This window comes from Fusarium falciforme, chromosome 2 (assembly GCF_026873545.1).
Source record: "Fusarium falciforme chromosome 2, complete sequence".
Lineage (NCBI taxonomy): Eukaryota > Fungi > Ascomycota > Sordariomycetes > Hypocreales > Nectriaceae > Fusarium > Fusarium falciforme.
Genome location: NC_070545.1, coordinates 3,194,850 through 3,215,309, shown reverse-complemented (window position 1 = coordinate 3,215,309; position 20,460 = coordinate 3,194,850). Strand labels below are relative to the sequence as shown.

Sequence of the window (20,460 nt, the reverse complement as noted above, 5' to 3'; positions counted from 1 at the left end):
TGTAACACTGGAGGAATTGCATGGAACATTGACAGACTTTGATTCAACTACTGGGATCACTCTAATAGTCCAGCCGCAACTGTCTCGCCTCCACTCCGTATCACAACTCTCTGTCCTGGCTCGAGAGGAACCTTTGCTGCCAGCTTGATGACAACTCGCGCAACACCACCAGGCTGAACAACTCTGGGCTTCTTCTTGATGATTGCTCCGCTCGCCTTGTCGAGGGTTGCTGTGATGGACACAATCTGGCCAGCTGAATGCAGTCGCCCCCGGTGGAGATCCACAGGCATGGGCATGAGATGATCAAATGCCATGGCCTTCATGGTAAACGTGTCGCTGCAGTTGATGGGGTCTGCTGTGTGGCAGAGCATGTCGCCTACTCGAATGTGAATGGGGTCGATGTTTGTCAGGGCAATGCTGACGCTTTGTCCGGCAACCGCCCAGTCTTGCATGTCCGAGTCCACCATGATGGACTTGATGTATGCCTCCTCTCCGCTTGGCTGAACCAGAAGAGCATCGCCCACTTGAATAGAGCCCGAGTCGATGCGTCCAGCAATCGTTGTCGTGCCCAGTTGAGATCGAAACACCTCAGAGATGGACATTCGGAAAGGTTTCTTGAGAGCTCGCGTTGTTGAGGGCTCCGAATCTTCGAGGGCATCAATCAAGGTAGGCCCAGTGTACCAAGATGCAGCTGTGTCTTCTGTCCGACGGACGAGGTTGTCGCCGTTGAGACCAGAAATTGGAACAAAGGTGACGTTCTTGCTCTGGAAGCCGAGACCAGTCAAGAAGCCACTGACTTGTTGTGTGATCTCATCAAATCGCTCCTGTGACCATCCAACCATATCCAACTTGTTGATGGCAATGACGAGTCGTTGAACACCCAGACTCCGTAGAAGCAACACATGCTCTCGTGTCTGCCCCTTCAAACCCCTTTCGTAAGCCCCGGTGTTTGCGTCAATGACTAGAATGGCAAAGTCTGCTTGACTGGCTCCAGCAATCATGTTGGGTACAAAGTCTCGGTGTCCTGGAGCGTCGAGAATGGTAAAGTTTGTTTTTTCCGTCTCAAAGTGGTTCGTGGCGATGTCGATGGTCACGCCGCGTTCTCGCTCCTCACTTCTCTGGTCCATGACCCATGCAAGAGCAAAAGACTGTTTGCCAGACTTTTCGGCTTGCTTTCGGTACCGATCTATTGTGTGCTTTTCAACAAACTTGAGTTCCAGTAATAGCCGGCCCATGAGTGTGCTCTTTCCAGCGTCGACGTGGCCTGAATCGTTAGGAGAGCTCATGTAGGTATGTAGAGAGAAGCTTACCAACAACGACGAAACTGATACTCCTCTTGTTGACACTATTTTCAAACTCTTTGAGTACATCAAGCCCCTTACTCTTGGGTGGTGCCGCCTCAACAATTTTAAGCTCGGCAACATCCTTTTCAACCCCAGAAACGTCCTTCTCTTTTTGAGATTTCTTGGCAGCCGGAGCCTTGACTGGTTTCTTCCCCGCTGAATGGAATTAGATTAGCCCATTACTTTGTCCTTGTAAAGTTCGAACCTTTCGCCTGAGCCGCAAGCACAATCTGATCTGGACTGGGCTCGGCGAAGGCTTTGGCGTTGAAGAAGGGGGAGCGTGTGTATGGCATTGGAAAGAATTCGGGTTGTTGGGGTTTGGCCGGAGCAGATCCACAGAGTGTCTGAGCAAAGGCAGACGGGCGGGCCCGAGGAGGGATGCTTGGCATTTCGGCGAGAAGCTTCTTGTAAAAGTCTTCTTTGGCGGGTTCTGGCTCAGGCTGGGGCACAGGCTCAGGCTCAGGCTCCACAGCCTTTTCGACCGGAGTGATAGTAGGTGGTTTGAGAGCCTGACGTCGTGGTGGCTTATTTTCTTTCTGATCGGCAAGAGAGAGCGTCTTGATACCCTTGGTCACTCTCTCGTGTTCCTTCTTCTCTTCGTTCTTTCGTTTCCTGGCAGCTGCTAGAGCTTGAAGCTTTGACATTTTTGGAGGCTCCTCGGCACCTCCTAGCAACCCGCCTCGAGGACGATCCGGCTCGATGAAGATGGTCTGGCGGTCTTGGGGTACATTGCACCATGGCATGTCGTCGAAATACCAAGAAGGGACTGGGTTGGCTCGTGGAGTGTCGGTGCCCAAGATGTATCCATTTGACAGACGCCCGTGGTCTGCTCCAATCCTTAAGAGGTGCTGTGAAGTGTAAAAAGACGCAGACATACCTTCTGGGGCTTTCTTGGCAGGCTTTGGTGCAGGGGCGATGAATGTCTTCATCAGATACGTGACTGACTTGTCAACGTCGTAGTAGTAATGCCATAGGGCTTCCTCGATCTGAGCCTTGGTGACCTTGTTTGCTTCGGTTCCAAGCGCTCTGCGGACTTCAGCAGTTCCATTGTCCATGGCCTGACGATCCTCAGGGCTGAGCTCATCCTCTTCTTCTTCATAGTCATCGCCGTCGAATTCGGATACGATGTCGTTCGCATTGAACGTGTGGACAATGCGATGGCGGGACATTGTGTAGAGTCGTTCGAGTCAGATTGGTGTTGTTGTTGGTTGCGATGCGATGATGTTGTTGTGTGTTGTATTGTTGTTGTTGTTGTGTTGTTTTTCGACGGAAGAAAGGTTCAAGAGTTGACTATTTATGTCAACAAATATTAGAAACTTTGAAATTCAATAGAGTTCCAACGTGCAATGTTGGGATGTTAAAGTTGCAGTATCGCAGACGATGTTGACGAATGGCGGGGCACAGCTGTAGTGGGGTGAAATGAAGTCACACCGAACGTCGAAGCCTGGCGTGGCGGGGTGTGAGAGCCTGGACAAGCCCCTGATCGGACCGGACTTTTCTTCCCCCGCGTCCGATCGGTGTGCAACGCAAGGCAACCCCAATCTTCCAAAAAATTCGGGCTCTTCAAGAAAGCGACAGAAGCTCCAGGGTGTCACCATATTCCGGGGGACTTTTTGATTTCGCCGTAATCGTCTCTTTTATAGCCGATACAGCTCCCCACGGGTGGACAACCCACAGTCAAGATGGATTCGTTGAGTGAGTCCCGCACATTTTCACCAAACGACACGAGGGGCGAGGGGTAGCTAACGAGGGACAGATTTGGATGTGTCGAACGGTACTTGCGCAAGACCACCTTTCGCATGGTCCTTAGCTGACAGTGATAGCGGCCGTTATGAAGGATGAGCAGGGTCGCCCCTTCATCGTCGTTAGAGAGTATGTCTGTCAGCCCGCTCGACACCGCCCGCCTAACGTCTCTCAGTCAGGGGAAGAAGAAGCGCCAGTTTGGCAACGAAGCCGTCAAGTCCCACATCCTCGCCGCCCGCACCGTCGCAAACATTATCAAGACCTCTCTTGGTCCTCGTGGACTCGACAAGATCCTCATCTCGCCTGACGGAGACATTACCGTGACGAACGATGGTGCCACCATTCTACAACAGATGGAGATTACCAACCACGTTGCCAAGCTATTAGTTGAGCTGTCCAAGTCGCAGGATGATGAGATTGGTGATGGTACCACCGGTGTTGTTGTCCTCGCTGGTGCTCTTCTGGAGCAGGCTGCCGACCTGATCGACAAGGGCATCCACCCCATCCGAATCGCCGACGGTTACGACCAGGCCTGCGATATCGCTGTTGCTGAGCTTGACAAGATCTCGGATACGATCGAGTTCTCGCGCGAGGAGACGGCCAACCTTGTCAAGGTTGCACGAACCAGTCTGGGAAGCAAGATTGTGTCCAAGGCCCATGACCAGTTTGCCAACATCGCTGTTGACGCTGTCCTCTCCGTTGCCGACCTCGAGCGAAAAGACGTCGACTTCGAGCTGATCAAGGTGGACGGCAAGGTCGGAGGTGCCCTTGAGGATACCCTCCTCGTCAAGGGTGTCATTATCGACAAGGACTTCTCTCACCCCCAGATGCCTTCGGAAGTGCACGACGCCAAGATTGCCATCCTTACTTGCGCCTTTGAGCCCCCCAAGCCCAAGACCAAGCACCACCTCGACATCACCAGCGTCGAGGAGTTCAAGAAGCTGCAAAACTACGAGAAGGACAAGTTTATCGAGATGATCCAGCAGATCAAGGATACAGGTGCCAACCTGGCAATCTGCCAGTGGGGCTTTGATGATGAGGCCAACCATCTCCTCCTCCAGAACGAGCTGCCCGCTGTTCGATGGGTGGGTGGACCTGAGATTGAGCTGATTGCCATTGCCACCAATGGCCGAATAGTTCCTCGATTCGAGGATCTTACCGCGGAGAAGCTGGGCACTGCCGGTGTTGTACGGGAGATGTCTTTCGGCACAACACGAGAGAAGATGCTGGTTATTGAGGAGTGTGCCAACACCCGTGCCGTGACTGTCTTTGTCCGCGGCAGCAACAAGATGGTATGTGATATTCATGGCTGAAGCTTGCGGGATGCTAACAACAACTAGATTATCGATGAGGCTAAGCGATCTCTGCACGATGCCCTCTGCGTGGTGCGAAACCTTGTCCGCGATAACCGAGTTGTGTACGGTGGTGGTGCTGCCGAGATTGCCTGCTCTCTGGCTGTCGAGGACGAGGCTGTCAAGACCCCTGGACTTGAGCAGTACGCCATGCGCGCCTTTTCTGAGGCTCTTGACACCGTCCCCATGACCCTGGCTGAGAACAGTGGTCTCAACCCTATTGCTACTCTTGCTGAAGTCAAGAGTCAGCAGGTCAAGGCTGGCGCCGAGGGCCGTGGAAAGCTGGGTGTCGACTGCATGGGACGAGGCAACAACGACATGAAGGATGCGTTTGTCATTGACCCGTTGATTGGCAAGAAGCAGCAGCTTCAGCTGGCGACACAATTATGTCGCATGGTGTTGAAGGTCAACAACGTGATTGTGTCGGGGGCAGATGAGAACGACTTTTAGAGTAGATGAGCCATGAATGAATGCTTGTCAATCTATGAGGCCATAGCAGATGATATCCATGGATAAATGAAGCTGTTCTCTAATATGTTGTGATGAGTTGAAGTTGTGATGAGTAGCTGAGGCTGATTAATTTCGTTTGGGAGGCACGGCACGGAGCAACATGGTTCCCATTCCAGAACTGCTTACATGGATCTTCTTCCTTCAACCTCCAACTTGACTTGGCATTGACTTCAACATCTTGATTGAACTCGTAGCATTTTATGGCTCACCATCTTAAAGACATAGTAAAGTCATGTCGGAACCCTCGGTCGGGCCCCCTGCCGCTGGCGCTTCCACGACATTAACCAAGCGAAAGCCAATGCCAAGAAAAGGACACACCAAGTCTCGAGCAGGTTGCGTCTGCTGCAAGAGGCGCAAGGTAAAATGTGATGAAGCAGCTCCCCAATGCGGCCCATGCCAACGACTAGGCTTGCCTTGCGAGTATCTCGGCAAGCAGAGCCGAAGCCAGTCATCCAGCGTGGCCCGGCCGTTGCGAACAACACCGGCCATGTATGATGCTAACGACATGAACTTTTTTCGACACTTTCTGTTTGAAGCGTACCCGCCTCTTCCTATTGATGGATTTACTGTGTGGCAACAGGCCTCAAAGCTTTCGCACGAGGTACGTTGAGGACAAGACTCAAGAGCTCTACTGACGCGGAGGTAGTACGAGTTTCTGCTACACGCCATGCTTGGCCTCGGGGCATCACATCTTGGTCTTCTGACTCCGACTGACTACAACAAAGTTGCTTTGAAACATCGAGTCACGGCAATCAGGGAGCTCAACAGTCATCTCTCGAAACCCAACATCTCAAAATCGGGTGGTGAAGCTGCATTCGCTGCTATGCTTGTCTTGACCTTTCAGTCATCCTACATGGCTGATGGAATGATCGACTTTCTAACCATGGTCAGAGGCTGTAAGTTTTCCCTTGGTCGTGCCAACGTAAGCTCATTCATTAGGCTGGCTTGTTGGCTACGGGGTGGGGGATCTGGAGCAAACCATCTTCAAGACGTTTGCGAGATCCAGCTATTACGAAAAGATAAAGGTACTTGCCCGGCAGGATGATACAGTACATTATCTCGATGCCCTCATTGCAAACCAGTTCTGCGCGAGCGTGAGGAGAATTGCACCCTTTTGTAAGAGTGTCCCAGAGCTGCGCTATCTCGCACACATGGAGAAGATTGCGAGCCTGGCAGCTATAGACCCGGCAGAAAGTACGAATCCCATCCTTTGCAAGACCTTGCTGACTTTCAGGCTATCGTGAACTGTCCTTCTTTTATGATATATTAGGGGAACTTACCAGCAACGACTTTTCCCACTTTGTCGACCCTCAGAATTATGTTTCACAGCTGGTCATTATGCATACTCTTGTTCTCGACTTTGTCATGAGCAAGAAGGCAGTCGATGAGTTTGGAAAGACTGGAATAGGCAGACATGGCTATGACTGTAGAAGGGCCATGTCGAAAGTGTGGATTGAAGAGATTCAGGGGCGACTACCGGCTGAGTATCAAGAATATGCAGAGTGGCCAGTTAAGCTCGTCAAGAGTCTGAACTACTCGTTTGATAAAGACGCCGAAGTTTGGGAGCCCTTCCTCTTGAGCAGGGGAACAGCGACTCTGTCTGAGACGGATACCTTGTCGTTGGTGGAAGGGCAAGTCTATCGTTGTCTATTTTGACCCAAGCCAAGCTAACTCTATGTAGGCACTCCGATACAGACCAAGCTCCCGTCGAATCTTTCTCCCTATTGTCTTCCTAGAGGAAACATCCCATCGCTGTAGTTCAAACTCCCATCAGATCACCATCCTTGAACCGTAGCCAGATCACCCTCATCGTCTCTCAACGAATTCAACGCTGTCCCGAGAGCCAACAGCCTTGCGACGAGCACCATCCCTTCCAAGATAGCGGCTTGGGTGATAGATGCAAAAGATACCAATGGCGCCGATCATGGGCAAGCTTTCAAAAACCCAGAATAGCCACTCGTTTCGGAACGCGTAACCGTTCATTCCTTCGGCGAATTCGCAAACCCGGTAGATGCAGCGAACCTTTATCGTTAGTGTACGTTGTCAGGGATGTTTACAGATATACGGGCGACTTACCATGATCAGGGAACTGGATACATATACCGCCAACACCACCTTTTGCCAGCCCTTAGGGGCACCATCGACAGCCATCCGATTCGCCAGGACATGGAATCGACGGAACACGCAGAGGAAGAGGGAAAAGGCAACGAGCTGGAATGCTAGACCTCCGATGAGGACGTTTCGGCCAATCTTTTCCATCTGACCTTGCCAGTTGTCGGAACTTGCGATGCCAGAGCCGCTGCCCTGGACGAGAAAGGCGATGATATCGCAAGCGACAAAGATGGGTGTGAGGCGTCGGCCCGGGATCTTGAGAATTCGGTGCCGCGAAGGAGGAAGCACAGCAAGGATGAGACGGCTGATGAGGAGGTAGTTGCCGGCTGCAATGAAGACCGGGGCGAGCACAGTAAAGGTGAGGGTATTAACAAAGGGGGCCTAAGATGTTAGCAGAGAAGAGAGGAAGATGGATAACTCACTATCTCGGACTGGTTCTTGGCAGAATATGACCGGAGAATATAAGCGGCAACCTCGATTGCAGAGCCGATAACCACGACAATGAAGAACCAAGCTCGATACTTGATGAGGGTGAGATAGGAGATGACAAGAAAGATGATGCCGTACACGATAGTACCGATGATGGCGAGGGCAAAGGATGGGTTGTACATCCATATAGACTCTTTGTCGGCCATTTTGGTAGATTTGATGGTTGAATGAAGCTGTCACTGTTGATCTGTGAATTGGGCTGATGATCTGGTATTGATCTTTAAACTACATCTCTCCATGGTCATGATTCTATATACACTGTCCATTACATAGGCCACGCATCTTGTCGGGTTGAAAGCGAGCAAACTGCCGCCAAGGCTGAGGCTATTCGCAAGCTGACGGCGGATTAGAAGATGTTGGTTGGTTCATGTCCGCGGTAGAGTGTGGAGTTGCGTGGCCAGCACTTCTGAATGCGACGAATGCGAAATTACTACGCACGCAAAAGAAGCGAAGAATACGAGAGCCAATCAAGGAGGGGTATTTAGATGGAGTGTTTCTGGATGAGTTTATGACGGATAAGGTACGATATGCTTATGGATAAAGTGTTGATGGATAAAATGTGAAAAGAATCTTGTCCGTTGACATGGGCGACGCTGACGTATTCGTCATGGCACTCACGGCAGTCACGGACACAATCATGGCGGTGATGACATGGCCAGATCTCATTGCATGTGAGAATCAAGATCTTGGGCATCAAGACCCTGATTTTTACGGGCCAAAGGCCCCGGCAGAAAGGACCAGCACAAGGAAGTTGGAGCCGAGGTGACGTGCGACCTCACGCGATGAGGGCATTCACATGGGCCTTGTACAAATTTTATTTTTTTTCTTGTGAAGGAGGTTTGACCACGCCCCGATGGGCCGACGGTCAAGTCATCATGGGATCTAGTTCAGGGCGTGCGAGACAAGTACTCGGACCCTGAAAGGGCCAGGGACTGAAACTGAGACAGCCCGGGTGCACGGCAATTGAGGCGGATGATGGGGGTCGGTTGACGTGGGGCAGGCGTGGTATCATGGTGTTGAGTTGTACTGTTAAAACTCTGAGACGTTGAAGAGAAGCATGACCAAGAAGGAGAAAAAAAAAGATGACGGGCATGAGATTTGGTCCTTCACCGTCTTCTCTCAGGAGTCAGCTCGTGAGTGTCACTGGCCTGCGTGGGCACAACTCAGCAGGCAGCCTCGCCACACACACTCAACAGCGGAAACGGCCCGTCAGCTGAAAGAGGGACCATCCTCACCGACGTTTATGAACAAGAGTAAAAATGGCTGGGGGGGAGCATGTGAGTGAGTCAACGCTTTACCATGCGGGCGACGATGGCGTGCATGCGAGATGCATGAGCATCTGGGTTGGACGGTAATGGATAAATTGGCCGGGCGGATAAATACAAAATAAAAATGAAATTTAATTGATGAGAGATATTTGCAAAGATTATTTGATAGAGTCGGTATAGATCCATAGGTAGATACGCATGTGTGGATAGGTAGAATGTGGGTGTAGTAGCGGTCAGTAGAGCTAGGACAAGGCGTCCAAGGCCTCAGCCCCGAAAATATGTATAACGGCGAAGAAAAAGCGCCGAAAAATAATAAACTGAATAAAAATAATCATAATAATAAAAAATAATAATCTCTCCCGATTAAATTAAATCTGGCATCCATCACTGCCGGGGATGCAAGCACCCGCACCGGGTTCCCGGGCCTCACCGCCCACTACTTTTTTACAGAAGGCCTCTGTTTCTGGCCGGCAGGTGCAGGCAGGTGCTTAATAGCAGGGCCATTAAGACAGAGGCCACAGGTCATCTGCTCGTGGTTTTTGCTGAGCTGGCAGAGATCCCACACCACCACTGGAGAAAAAAAATGTCTACTTGATCTGGTCCCTGTTTTTAGAAAAGAAAAATATGTGCTCTTTATTCTTCCTGTCCTATCATCACTATTCGTACAAAGAACCCCCATAACCTTGGGGCGTCATCATCCCACCTACCGATAGATGGCTTTCTTTGTGCTACAAGACGTGGCGGCCTAACCCCAAATCATGGCTTGCAGGGCTGTCAAGTTGTCATTCATTGTTTGCCCATTGTCAATTCGATTAATCGACAATATTTTCTTTTTCTTTTCTTGGAGGGCATCACGTTTGATTGATGGGCTTTTCCCTTCCCCTGGTGCCACGACAGCGCCGCCTCGTATTGTTTGTAGCTATAACGAGAGGCCCTCATTCCTTTTGATTGTTCCCCATCGCATCGTGTGATTCAAAATGTGATTGCTTTCAGCCTGTTTCAATGTCTGTCTGCTTGGGCATCGTTGTCACTCTTGGCACCCATCACTTTTGAATCCGTCATCAGAAAAACTGGTGATAGATCTCGACATCTACACCCCCTGTCAGACTCCTTGTCTACACTCCCGTCGATCTTGTCAGCCACAGCCCCGCGAGGCACAACCCCCGTGACTCACCCCCAAAAAAAGGTGGCATGTTTTCTCATCTCTCATCTCTCCTCTGTAACTCTCCAATCACGTCCATCCTCGTCCTCACGGGTGATGGGATCCCAGGCGGGCGGCTTCCCGGCGGCTTCGTGCATCGAGTACTGCGCTGCACTGCACTGTAAGCTGCTTGATGCCGCTGTCGCCGAGCATATACACCTACAGCAAGGTAGGTACAATACACTGCCCTGCACGCAAACCGCGCGTAAACTCGATCGGCAATGTGCTTGTGCTTGTGCTTGTGCTTGTGCTCATGTCTTTGTGGGGGGTAAGAACAAAAACTCTCTCTCGAGTCCGACAAACAATGTCACCCCGTTTGTCTCGACATGATGGTCCGCGTGCCCAGTTCTTGTGCCGCCAAAACTTGTCTGACAGGTTACGCATAAGCACAAGCCTCTTGGAACTCGCAATCTGCCCCTGAAGGGGACGGGAGGGACGTCTTTGTTTGCTTGCTTGTTCAGATCTGGCATGGAACTATTGGTATGTGCGCTGTTGGTTCTCGAAACGGTCAAGAAACGGCGCCGTATCATTCAGGGGACGATGAATTTACAGACGTTGCTCTTGCTTTCGAATTGGCAGCCTGAGTGATCTCTACCAACTGTACATCATTTAACTCTGCCCAAGTCAAGTAGGAGAACTGTAAAACTTGGATACTTCCTCCATACAACTCGTATCTCAGCGCCGAAGTGAGTTGACTAACACGCCTGATTCGCCTGTAGCTCAGAACAATCTAACCACAACTCCTTCAAAATACATTGACTCATCTACTAGTATCAAATAACTCCTGACTCAAAAATGATTTCCCATGAGTCGAACATTCCAAACCCTCAAATTTGGCAGGCGGAATGACGCGCTGTGAGTCACTCACTACCAATTGCCAAATTCGTTTGATCACGTAAGGAGCTTGGAGCTTGGTCTGTGGGGAAGCTCGCCATTTAACCATCTTCAACATCACGATAAAACATCAACTCGCCTCGCCTCCATCGTCAACTCGCTCATAGGCAGAGCTTCACAATCAACTGTCTCGACACGAAAAATCAATTCTGTTTGCGCGGCGTTTGGGTTCCTTGAGTCACTCACTTCCATCACCAACACTTTCCACCATTACCGTCAACACTCCACCAACAACTTCAGCTCTTACATCCACCATGATCTCAACAAAGAACCAAACATCACCCCAGTCCCGTAAACAGGCTGTGGCTGAGGCCTCCTCATCCCGAGTCGTCCCCAAGCCCGTGCCAGAGTCGCAGGCCCAGGATCCGAGGACGTATCAGATCGAGCAGCTCCGCCGGAGGTACTCACCCAAAGAGTCTACCGCCCCGGACGGCGCAACCTCGCTCGTCTTCAACATCAAACCCTCCGATCCCGACTTTCCCTTTGAGTTGGCTCATCTCCAGTGTGATGTCCGCGTCCCGCAGGCGTATCCGGATGAGATGCCGGTGTTGCATGTCAAGAACAAGGACATCCCCAGGGGTTTCGGTATCAACATTGAGAGAGGATGGGACAGGCTTGTTGAGGAGAGGCCACGGGCTACTCTTCTAGCTCACACGCGCGAGTTGGACAAGAATCTGGAAAAGTTCCTGTCTGAGCAAAAGGCCGAGACAGTCAAGCTCGTGACCTTTAGAGACACGAGACACTTGGACGCACAAGAGGCCAAGACAGAGCCCGAGCCCGAGCCCGAGCCAGTTCAGCCCCCAAAGTCTGCGTCAAAGCCTGCGCCTCTGCCGTATGTCCCAGAAGCGTCTTACACAAAAGATGAAATTGCCGCCGCCAAGGAGCGCAGGGCTCTTGAAGCCCGACAGCTTGAGGCGCGGATGAAGCGGACACAAGAGTATCGTCGCTCGCCTGATGGTATCGTCTATACTCTTCCTCTTGAGCCACAGAGGCGGTCAGAACTGCCACCGGGGCTGCAGTCCGTCAGAAGTCTTCACTTGATTATCCCAATAATCTATCCCCTGCAGAACCTCCGCATCCAGCTCAATAATGTTGAGCCCGAGGACGCAGAGCCGGTGGAGGACCTCTTCTGTGAAAAGGCGGCAGCCCAACCCCAGATGACTCTCATGAGCCATCTTAATTACCTCGCACAAAACCTTCATAAGCTCGCCAAACAGGCACAGGCACAAGCCCAAGCCTGGGCTCAAGCTGAGGCTCAAGCTGAAGCACTCAAGGCAGAGGCAGCTAAATCGGCACCCCAAGCTCAAGACGATGCAGAGGAGGCTGGCTCAAAGACGGACACAAGCCACATCCAGGTCATCCCTCGACCTCCCGAGTGGAGTTATGTCTATGGAGAAGACTCGGAGGAGAGCTCTGATTCTGATAATGCTGGTGATGGCGGTGTCTCTCTGGAGGAGGAACATCCTCCCGTGCCGGGTGAAACCCCTGAGCGCGGTACTATGGTGTCGTTTCCCTCCATCGAGCTGCACAATATCGAGATTCTGCAGATTTCGATCCTGGGCATCACCGTCAAATGCGATCGATGCAGAACGGTTAATGAAGTCTCGGGCTTAAAGCCTGATGTTGAAAAGACGTCGAGCTGCAAAAAGTGCGCCACTCCGTTTGCCGTCAAGTTCCGGCCTACGCTGGTTCACGAGCATTCGTCTAGGGCAGGCTTCCTTGATCTTGCAGGTTGCAAGGTGGCAGATATGCTACCAAGCACCTTTGTCCCAACTTGCGCAAGGTGCTCGACACCCAGCTCCGGCCTCGTTTCGGTCAGGGGTTCGACGGTAACAAACGTCTGCCGGGACTGTCACGGGCACTTCACCTTCAAGATTCCCGAAGTCAAGTTCCTCTTCATCACACCCGGCTCCCTTCCCCCACCGGCGACAGGTCCGCGCCGGAAACAGGAGAAGCTTGGCTTACACGCGGGAGATCCGTTGCCCGGCCGGGGAGCCTGCCCGCACTACCGCAAGTCGTACCGGTGGTTCCGCTTCTCGTGCTGCAGCCGCGTTTTCCCTTGTGATCGTTGCCATGACAAGGAGTCTGATCATATCAACGAATGGGCGAACCGGATGATCTGTGGGTGGTGTAGCCGTGAGCAAAACTACGCCGTCGAAGCCTGCGGCTTCTGCGGAAGGAGTGTCATTGGAAGAAAGGGCAAGGGGTTCTGGGAGGGCGGAAGGGGGACCAGGGACCAAAGGACCATGAGTCGAAAGGACCCGAGAAAGCACAAGAGGATTGGAGGTTCTGCAAAGGATACAAAGCCCTAAGTGATCTGCAACGCAACGCAACACTGAGGCTGATATCCGATGTCGCTGTCAGCTTGGCAACCTCAGCTAGGCTGGCTGGCTAATCACATTGCCGCATGACCAGCCAGCGGTTACCAACCGCCAGCGCCCACCAGTAATCAACTGTATCTGTAAGATAGTCACCGTTTCGCAATATCATGGACACACCCTTTGCAAATCTCGCGCATGTGAAACGTCGAGATACAAAGAGAGTGGGGGGCACACAGCCATTCTTGTGCTCCTTTGTTCTATTCTCGTCAACCTCTCGCTGTAGATGAAATGTGATTTGAATGCGTCGTAATGGAGTGCCACATTGTGCGACAGGGCGTTTGTGTGGTGAGTGACAACAGTAGTGGTGATTTGTTGGAGATTGGTGTGTTGGGAGGCGGTAGTTGTGTTGGGGTCAATCGACCGACAAAGGTTGGCAAAAATAGGAAATTGATAAATTGATCATTAAAGGTTGATTAATTCGATTTATCGGTAATATTGACGCCAATATTGACGGCATGGTGACTCTAGTAAAGCCGTAGCTCATTGACTGCCGTCAAGATACATCTGGTTCAAGACCAGCATCCAAGTACCGCGGAACGACGGAGGCACTCCGCAGCGTGATCTGATGCGGAGAAGCCAGCGATGCTGGGTTCGTCTTGGCTCTGGGGTTTTGCGATTCGTCGCATACGAGCGCAGGCCACCTGAAGGATCAGTGACGATGAACTGGAGTGATAATTGAGCCGACTGAGGGTTATGTTGGTATCTATCAGGGATCATATACGAAAGAGGAATGAGACTTGCAAGAAAGCGGAACCAGGAGAGCACAGGTACACGATGCAATCAAGGGATCAAGGGCTTCCCAGCTGCGGATCCGGCTTGACCCCGATTTTGAGTGACCCTTAAAGTGTGTGTCGATGGCCAACACGTCCGCGCAGATTTCTTGTAGCTCTCGTGCCATGCGGAGCCGATTCCGGACTTCAAGGCTCTGCACGAACATGTCGATTGACAGATGGCACATCTCCAACGTACGAGACAGAGGGCCGAAGAAACGCCATGACCAGCCGTTGACATTGCCGATTGATCTATCAGGAATGGCCGCCGAGCAGGGACTTCCCGCGCGGGATGAATGATTTCGGTATGGTTGGGGGCTGAGACGTGGGATGTGGTGAGATGAGGGACGAGGTACTGAGATAACGAGATTGTCAAAGCGTTGTTTCTGGAATCATGGCGCACGCGCTTCAAGGTTCTCTCTCGTCAAGCTGTTGGCCGCAATCATGTAACAGGGCAGACCATCTCGGGCCTCGTAGACTCGGCATCGTGCATAATGCAGGTACGGTGGTGATCAGGATTTATTGTCTAGCGAGGCCATCGTCAGCTCAGACTGCTGCAATTCTTTACAAACAGGTTGACCCCTCACCATCGCCTTGACGTGACATGGGCAGACCAACGGACCTATTGAGGCCATCGCCAGGAGTGAACCGAGTAATTAAACAGGCTCGAATCGACGACCAATGCCATGGCGTACCAACTTACCCCACAGCCATCAACCATGGGCACACCTTGTCAAGCGTCACCGGACCTCTCTGGCTGTTTGAGGGTATTTCTGACAAGTGTGAGAATCGACAGAGGGTCCATTTCCCCCGCTCGAGATGATGCCACATTTGGGCATTGTCGTCATCGGCTCCAGTAGACACTCGCGATGCTGCGGTACAAGTATCTCAAGGCGATGCAACAATACCCGCAACTCCAGCTGCCAATGCATTGTCATCCAAGTTTGACAGCCCGAGAGGCAACGTGACGTTTGGCTAGCGCGCCTAGTTGGACGCTGAATGGTTCAAGGTGCCTTTAGGCCCTTGATGAGGCGTCTTGCTGTGCGGGCGGACGCGCCACGGACCGTCACCCGTCATCACGGGACCATGTCTGCTTCTGTGGCTGGACGCGGATGAGACCCGGTGCCTTTTGAGTGGTGAATCAAGGGCTCAATAAGCCTCAGACGATATCATGAAACTGGTTGATTTGATGTGTAGGAGGAGACTTTGAGTCAGAGCGTTGGTGCGAGATGCGAGATGGTTGATTGACGCCTCTTGAAGGAACGACGCGGTACCTGCCTCTGGACATTGGACATCGGATCAGTAGGAACGCCTCCCGTTCGCACCTGCTTCAGTTTCACGCCCCAACTTCAACTCCAACGCCAAGTACTCCGTACAATCATTGACCTTGCATCCCCATCTCGCATCGCAAACGTCGCACTAGAAGACTCCAAAGCCCAAGGAGGCATCGGCTCGGTCAACCTTTTAGCATCTCGATGGTGCTCCCCGCTGCCACGGCCGCCCCGGCATCCAAACACCCTCACACGTGCGTGCCATGACCCCCATCAACTCGATTCATCTGATTCCCTGGTTGCGCCAGTGGTCGCCAAATGAAAGCCCCAATGCTTGACTCGAGCCAGCCCGCGGAGGGTCTTCCGGCGCCGGGCAACCCCTGACGTGGCTGGGTCATGGGTGTCTTCTAGAAGCCATGAAATTGCCCACCCAGCAAGGTTGCCGTGGGTTGATGCCCAGCATTTATCGTTTAATTATTATGGTATTTTATCTTTTTTCTTTAAGCGATGCTAACGGTGGCCTGATGAAGCCAAAACGGTGGCTGCTTTCGTACTTGACGATAGAATGAAGGGAATCAACTCGTCGCAGAGTGCTTGCAAGGCCAAGCTGATAAAATCGAGTGTCAGCTTTATCTATTGTTGTTGTCACATCGCCCAATAACCTCAACACCAACTGTCCACCACGGTGTACGACATGCAGAAACAAGAAAGGCACAGCCAACCACACAGCCGACCGTTTCCTGCCACCGTCAAATAATAATCAATTCAAAAATCAAACAAATAATCCGCCAGAATCCTGGCTGAATCATTACCCTGGCATTACCGGGACCCCCAATCCTCCTTCGCCTCCCTGGTCCGATTCACAACCCAAACGTCGGACCCATGACCCCCGCTGTCGGAGCCAAACCCGACGACCGCGGGCTGTTATTGCTGCCTGGCACTTAACGAATTGGCGAATTCTCCGGGGTTCACCTGATACCGTGATTGGATCTCCTCTATCTCGTCGCTCGGTAAAGTAAGGAGCGAGGTGACATCCAGGGTTCCGACCCAGCTGTTGGGTTCGGAACGCCGGGGTTGTTGGTTCCGTGTCAAAAGACGTGATTTCCTTTCTAATGAGCATGCATGCTACAGGCCCTCGGCACTTTCGATCGACACGTTTGAACATGATCCCGGCCTCCCTTGGGCTCCAACAGAGGGTGTGATTTCCGTGAGCTCGGGACGTCGAAGCTTATGTGCTGGGCTAAACCGGATACACGTCGGAGAAGTCGGCCAGCCTGCCCGAAGATACTCGTATAGTCTCTCGGGTTCAAACTTGGCTCCGGCTGCGAATATCCCTGGTTATCGAAACTGCACAGACTCGGCCTATCGGGGTGGCAGGGAATCCAGTGGACTGCTCGACACGATCCTCTGGGTTCTTTGGAAGCTTAGGACATCTTGCAAAGAGTCCCAGGACGAATGCCAGACCGGCCAATGCACTCCCTGTCGCCCAGAGATGCTTCAGAGCCATGACAACGGCCTCAGTCATTCTCTCGTGGCCGAATCCCCCCTGTTCGATGGAGACCTTGATAAGTTTCATGGCGTTGTTGGCGTGATCCGTGTCCTGGTTCATGCTCTTGAGCTCCGTCTTGAGCTGGCTGGAAAAGACGGTGATCCCTATGGCAATACCGAGGCACTGACCCATAGTTCGTAGGGCATATATCATGCTAATGGCATGCCCAACATCCCCCTCCTCGACTGTGGCCTGAACACCGATCGACATGACTGGGATCAGCAAACCCATCGCTATCCCTAGCAACAGGATTATGATGAGGGTGGTATGAGTTGTTGTGTCTTGGTCAAGGACGGTCATGGCGCCAAGGATGGCGATGAGAAGACCCCAGCCACCTATCATGAAGCCCTGATATTTGCCCGTCTTGTATGCAACTATTCCTACGACGGCAGCCACCGGCGCGACGGTCACAGTCGCAGGAAGGGCCCATACCCCGGTCATCAGAGGTGACTTGCCTTTGACGCCAAGGAAGAAGACGGCAAGATAGTACAAGACCATCCACATGATAATGCCATGAATCATGGCGTTGATGAGCTGCAAGATGGTTGAACGGTTTCGAAATAGGCTTTGCCGGAACATGGGCTTCTTTGCTACCCTTTCATATGCTCCTAGACCCACGAAGCTGACGATGGAGACCCCAATGGGAACGAGAACTTGAGCCGATTTCCATGAGAACCGGGAACCGCCCCAGGTCAACGGCAGGAGAATAGAAACCGAGGATATTGCAAAAAGAAGGATGCCAATCCAGTCGAGATCCTTGATGAGTCTCCAATTACGCTGGTCACTGTCGTACCCGAGCATGAAGATGCAACCAACAAAGCTGCCACCGAGGAAAGGAAGGGTGCACCAAAAGATCCATCTCTGTTGTTGTTAGCATGTCAATTCCCGTGGGTTGATAAACCTACCCAGTTCGAGTCCACGTTCTCAACGAAGGCGCCTCCAACAAGGGGCCCGGCAATCGTTCCTAGAGCCCATGACACGTTCTGATACGCCACCCATCGAGATCGTTCGCGGATCGGGAAGAGGTCAGCCAATATCATGCCTGACAACGCTTGTGGTCCTCCAGAGCCGACTCCTTGTACTGCCCGGCCTGCCAGGAGCATCAGACTGTTTCGAGCTGCGCCGCAGAGAATCGTCCCCGATATGAAGATGGTTAGGGAGGCAATGTATGCTGGTCTTCGACCGATGACGTGAGCGAGTTCGGCAAAGATGGGTTGGGATATGGCTGTTGCGAGGAGAAAGACTGAGCCCATGCTCAGACTTTCGGAAAAGGAGGCATCGAGTTCTTTTGCGAGAGCCTAAGAAGGTGAGAACTGGCCCAGACACGACGGAATGACTTACTGGAAGAGTGACACAGATGCATGTCGCGTCGAATGCTTGAACAAGGGCAACTGTGTTCATCACTACCAGGATGCCCACCTTCCTGAGGTTGTTGACCTGGAGGGTCCGGATGACTACCTGAACTGCTCCAGCAGAGCCATCATGTTCCTTGGGCACCATATTTACGATGTTGACGGCAGAGGAGAAGCCCCGCCAACATGTGTGGACAGCTCGCAGAGTTTATAGGACATATGTACCGGGCTTCCTGCAGGACAGCCCCGATGATGAATTGCAAGCGAAAGCTAATCCTCAGTCGAGGAAAAGCCAGAACGCCAGCTGGATCACGACAGAATGGCCATCATCTGTAACGACAACATCGCGTCGAAGGCCGCCTCAATGGAACACTTGAGCGGCCCAGTCATATTGTGCTGCTTCTGCATGTCCAGCGTTGCATACTGGCATGTCTTTGTTGTTGTTGACTACCTGCTCCGCAAATGGGTACCCGACGTGTACAAACGACTCGAGCACGAAGACATTGTTCGGAAGCTCAACCCATATCTGATCATGATTGTTCGAATGATCATTGGCCTCTTCGTCTCGCTACCGGCCTGTGTACAGGCAATACACACAACACCTTGGGGAGTTTACCAGCCCCTGAGCACATCCGGCCAGGTCTGCGTTGTGTCGCAGCTTGTCGTATGGTCCAACGAGCTACCTGTTGCCCGACTCTTCTCACCTGAGCTCTTTGTTCACCACCTTTTATGCCTCGCCGCCACATCGAACATCCTCATCTCGCCGCCGGTCCATCAGATCAAGCCGCTATACATTTACTTTGCCTCTCTGGTTGGCGACATTGGTCCAGGGTCGGTGATGATTCTGAAGACCATTGGCTATCATCCGCATACATCCAGGCTGATGTTTTGGGTATCTTTGGCATCAACATCAATCCTCATCTTTTGCCGGGTGGGATGTGCTTTCTACACTGTCACCCACGTTCTCACAGACCCGTTCAACCTTGCCGACTGGGTTTGGGTGCTGGCGGTGATGCTTTTCGGTTTTTATTCTCTTTACAGTGCATTCCGCAACTTGAAATGGCTAGGGGTCATTCGAGTTCATCCAGTGCAGTACAGGGTCACCTACTTCTGCCGGTTCATTGTGCCTGTGGCGCATACGATGCTTGGAGTTGCATGCGGCCTTACACTTCTCTCGACCTTGTTTCTCTACGGCTTATACCTCGATCGGCCTCTGAGAGCGCCGGAGATAGGGTTGATATCAATAAACGGACTGGTGGCCGCGGCAATCGGCCTCACAGGCGCCATTATCACAGGGATAGCGCTTCCCTACGGTTCATCCAGATCAAATCCGTGGGGAAGCCAGTATCTGCAGGTTGGAATACTTTTGGCAGGGCTCTGGGCTCACAGAATCACCAAGTTGACTGGTGATGTGGATAGAGAGACAATCCTCTCGTCAATAGGGGTCAGCTTGCCTCTATTCCAGGCCATTGCAAGATTGGCACACTACTACTCGGCCAAGGATGCTGTTGTAGCATCAAACGAGAAGCTGTGCCCTGATGAAGCTCCAGCAAAGAAGCATCTGCAGATGATGTGCGAGAATATCACAATCTTTCTCGTGTCTCTAGCCCTCTTGGCCTCCAACATCTTGACCGTCTCAGAGGCTGGGCGATTGGCTGTAGCAGCTTGCGCCGTGAACCAACTGCGAGTTTGCTCAAACATTATCCCTCTCAGCTGCGAATCTTCACAGGGGATTGCTAGGGTGCTGTTTACCATGGCACGCATAGTTGTGGACCACTTTGTCGTTGCCTTTCTTGTTGCGGCACGTCGCATCCGACCCGAAGCCTCCTGTTCTGACGTTGCCTCCAACTATCTTCTTCTTGGGGGCACCGTAGCCGCAAGTCTTGCCTCGAAAGGTGCGGTCACCATCAGAAAGCCATGCGAGGTTGTCACGAAAGTCCGAAAGACGAGGAAATGGAACCCTGCCATCTTTATCTTTGTCTTTATGTGCATACTTCAGGCCATGCTGCTCAAGAAGTACCTCTCCTTTGAGGCAGGAAGTCGGGAGATCAGCGTTGGGTTCAAGAACTTCCGTGCTATCTTGTCGGATCCCATCACCTGGGCTGGCTTACTGCACTTGAGTTCTCTACCTGTGGTTGTCTTGAGCGGGCTGGGTTAGGGTTCGACTGAATCCTGTCAACGAGCATTCACGCTGGGGATAGGGGCTTTTATCACTCTTTGATACT

The 20,460-nt window shown here is 52.1% G+C and overlaps 7 protein-coding genes across 7 annotated transcripts; 4 read left to right on the top strand and 3 right to left on the bottom strand.

Moving 5' to 3' along the window:
- Positions 1 to 56: 56 nt before the first annotated feature.
- On the bottom strand, positions 57 to 2,512 carry NCS54_00291700 (Tr-type G domain-containing protein; the record flags this gene model as incomplete). Its single annotated transcript, XM_053148504.1, has 4 exons — positions 57 to 1,264; positions 1,311 to 1,499; positions 1,549 to 2,169; positions 2,221 to 2,512. 4 exons carry the CDS (start codon positions 2,510 to 2,512, stop codon positions 57 to 59), a joined length of 2,310 nt encoding a protein of 769 aa, XP_053004479.1.
- Positions 2,513 to 3,025: 513 nt separating this feature from the next.
- On the top strand, positions 3,026 to 4,888 carry NCS54_00291600 (T-complex protein 1 subunit epsilon; the record flags this gene model as incomplete). Its single annotated transcript, XM_053148503.1, has 5 exons — positions 3,026 to 3,038; positions 3,100 to 3,117; positions 3,167 to 3,215; positions 3,262 to 4,378; positions 4,427 to 4,888. 5 exons carry the CDS (start codon positions 3,026 to 3,028, stop codon positions 4,886 to 4,888), a joined length of 1,659 nt encoding a protein of 552 aa, XP_053004478.1.
- A 292-nt stretch (positions 4,889 to 5,180) lies between these two features.
- NCS54_00291500 (Zn(2)-C6 fungal-type domain-containing protein) lies at positions 5,181 to 6,743 on the top strand (the record flags this gene model as incomplete). The annotated part of the gene is made up of 5 exons (XM_053148502.1): positions 5,181 to 5,549; positions 5,595 to 5,844; positions 5,888 to 6,142; positions 6,183 to 6,583; positions 6,630 to 6,743. 5 exons carry the CDS (start codon positions 5,181 to 5,183, stop codon positions 6,741 to 6,743), a joined length of 1,389 nt encoding a protein of 462 aa, XP_053004477.1.
- An 11-nt stretch (positions 6,744 to 6,754) lies between these two features.
- On the bottom strand, positions 6,755 to 7,695 carry NCS54_00291400 (Hypothetical protein; the record flags this gene model as incomplete). The annotated part of the gene is made up of 3 exons (XM_053148501.1): positions 6,755 to 6,970; positions 7,025 to 7,441; positions 7,483 to 7,695. The coding sequence occupies 3 exons, from the start codon at positions 7,693 to 7,695 to the stop codon at positions 6,755 to 6,757; spliced, it is 846 nt and encodes a 281-aa protein (XP_053004476.1).
- Positions 7,696 to 11,166: 3,471 nt separating this feature from the next.
- NCS54_00291300 (CHY-type domain-containing protein) lies at positions 11,167 to 13,224 on the top strand (the record flags this gene model as incomplete). The annotated part of the gene is made up of 1 exon (XM_053148500.1): positions 11,167 to 13,224. The coding sequence occupies one exon, from the start codon at positions 11,167 to 11,169 to the stop codon at positions 13,222 to 13,224; it is 2,058 nt and encodes a 685-aa protein (XP_053004475.1).
- Positions 13,225 to 16,640: 3,416 nt separating this feature from the next.
- NCS54_00291200 (MFS domain-containing protein) lies at positions 16,641 to 18,383 on the bottom strand (the record flags this gene model as incomplete). The annotated part of the gene is made up of 3 exons (XM_053148499.1): positions 16,641 to 17,744; positions 17,789 to 18,181; positions 18,225 to 18,383. The coding sequence occupies 3 exons, from the start codon at positions 18,381 to 18,383 to the stop codon at positions 16,641 to 16,643; spliced, it is 1,656 nt and encodes a 551-aa protein (XP_053004474.1).
- A 171-nt stretch (positions 18,384 to 18,554) lies between these two features.
- On the top strand, positions 18,555 to 20,393 carry NCS54_00291100 (Hypothetical protein; the record flags this gene model as incomplete). The annotated part of the gene is made up of 1 exon (XM_053148498.1): positions 18,555 to 20,393. The coding sequence occupies one exon, from the start codon at positions 18,555 to 18,557 to the stop codon at positions 20,391 to 20,393; it is 1,839 nt and encodes a 612-aa protein (XP_053004473.1).
- Between the last annotated feature and the right edge of the window lie 67 nt (positions 20,394 to 20,460).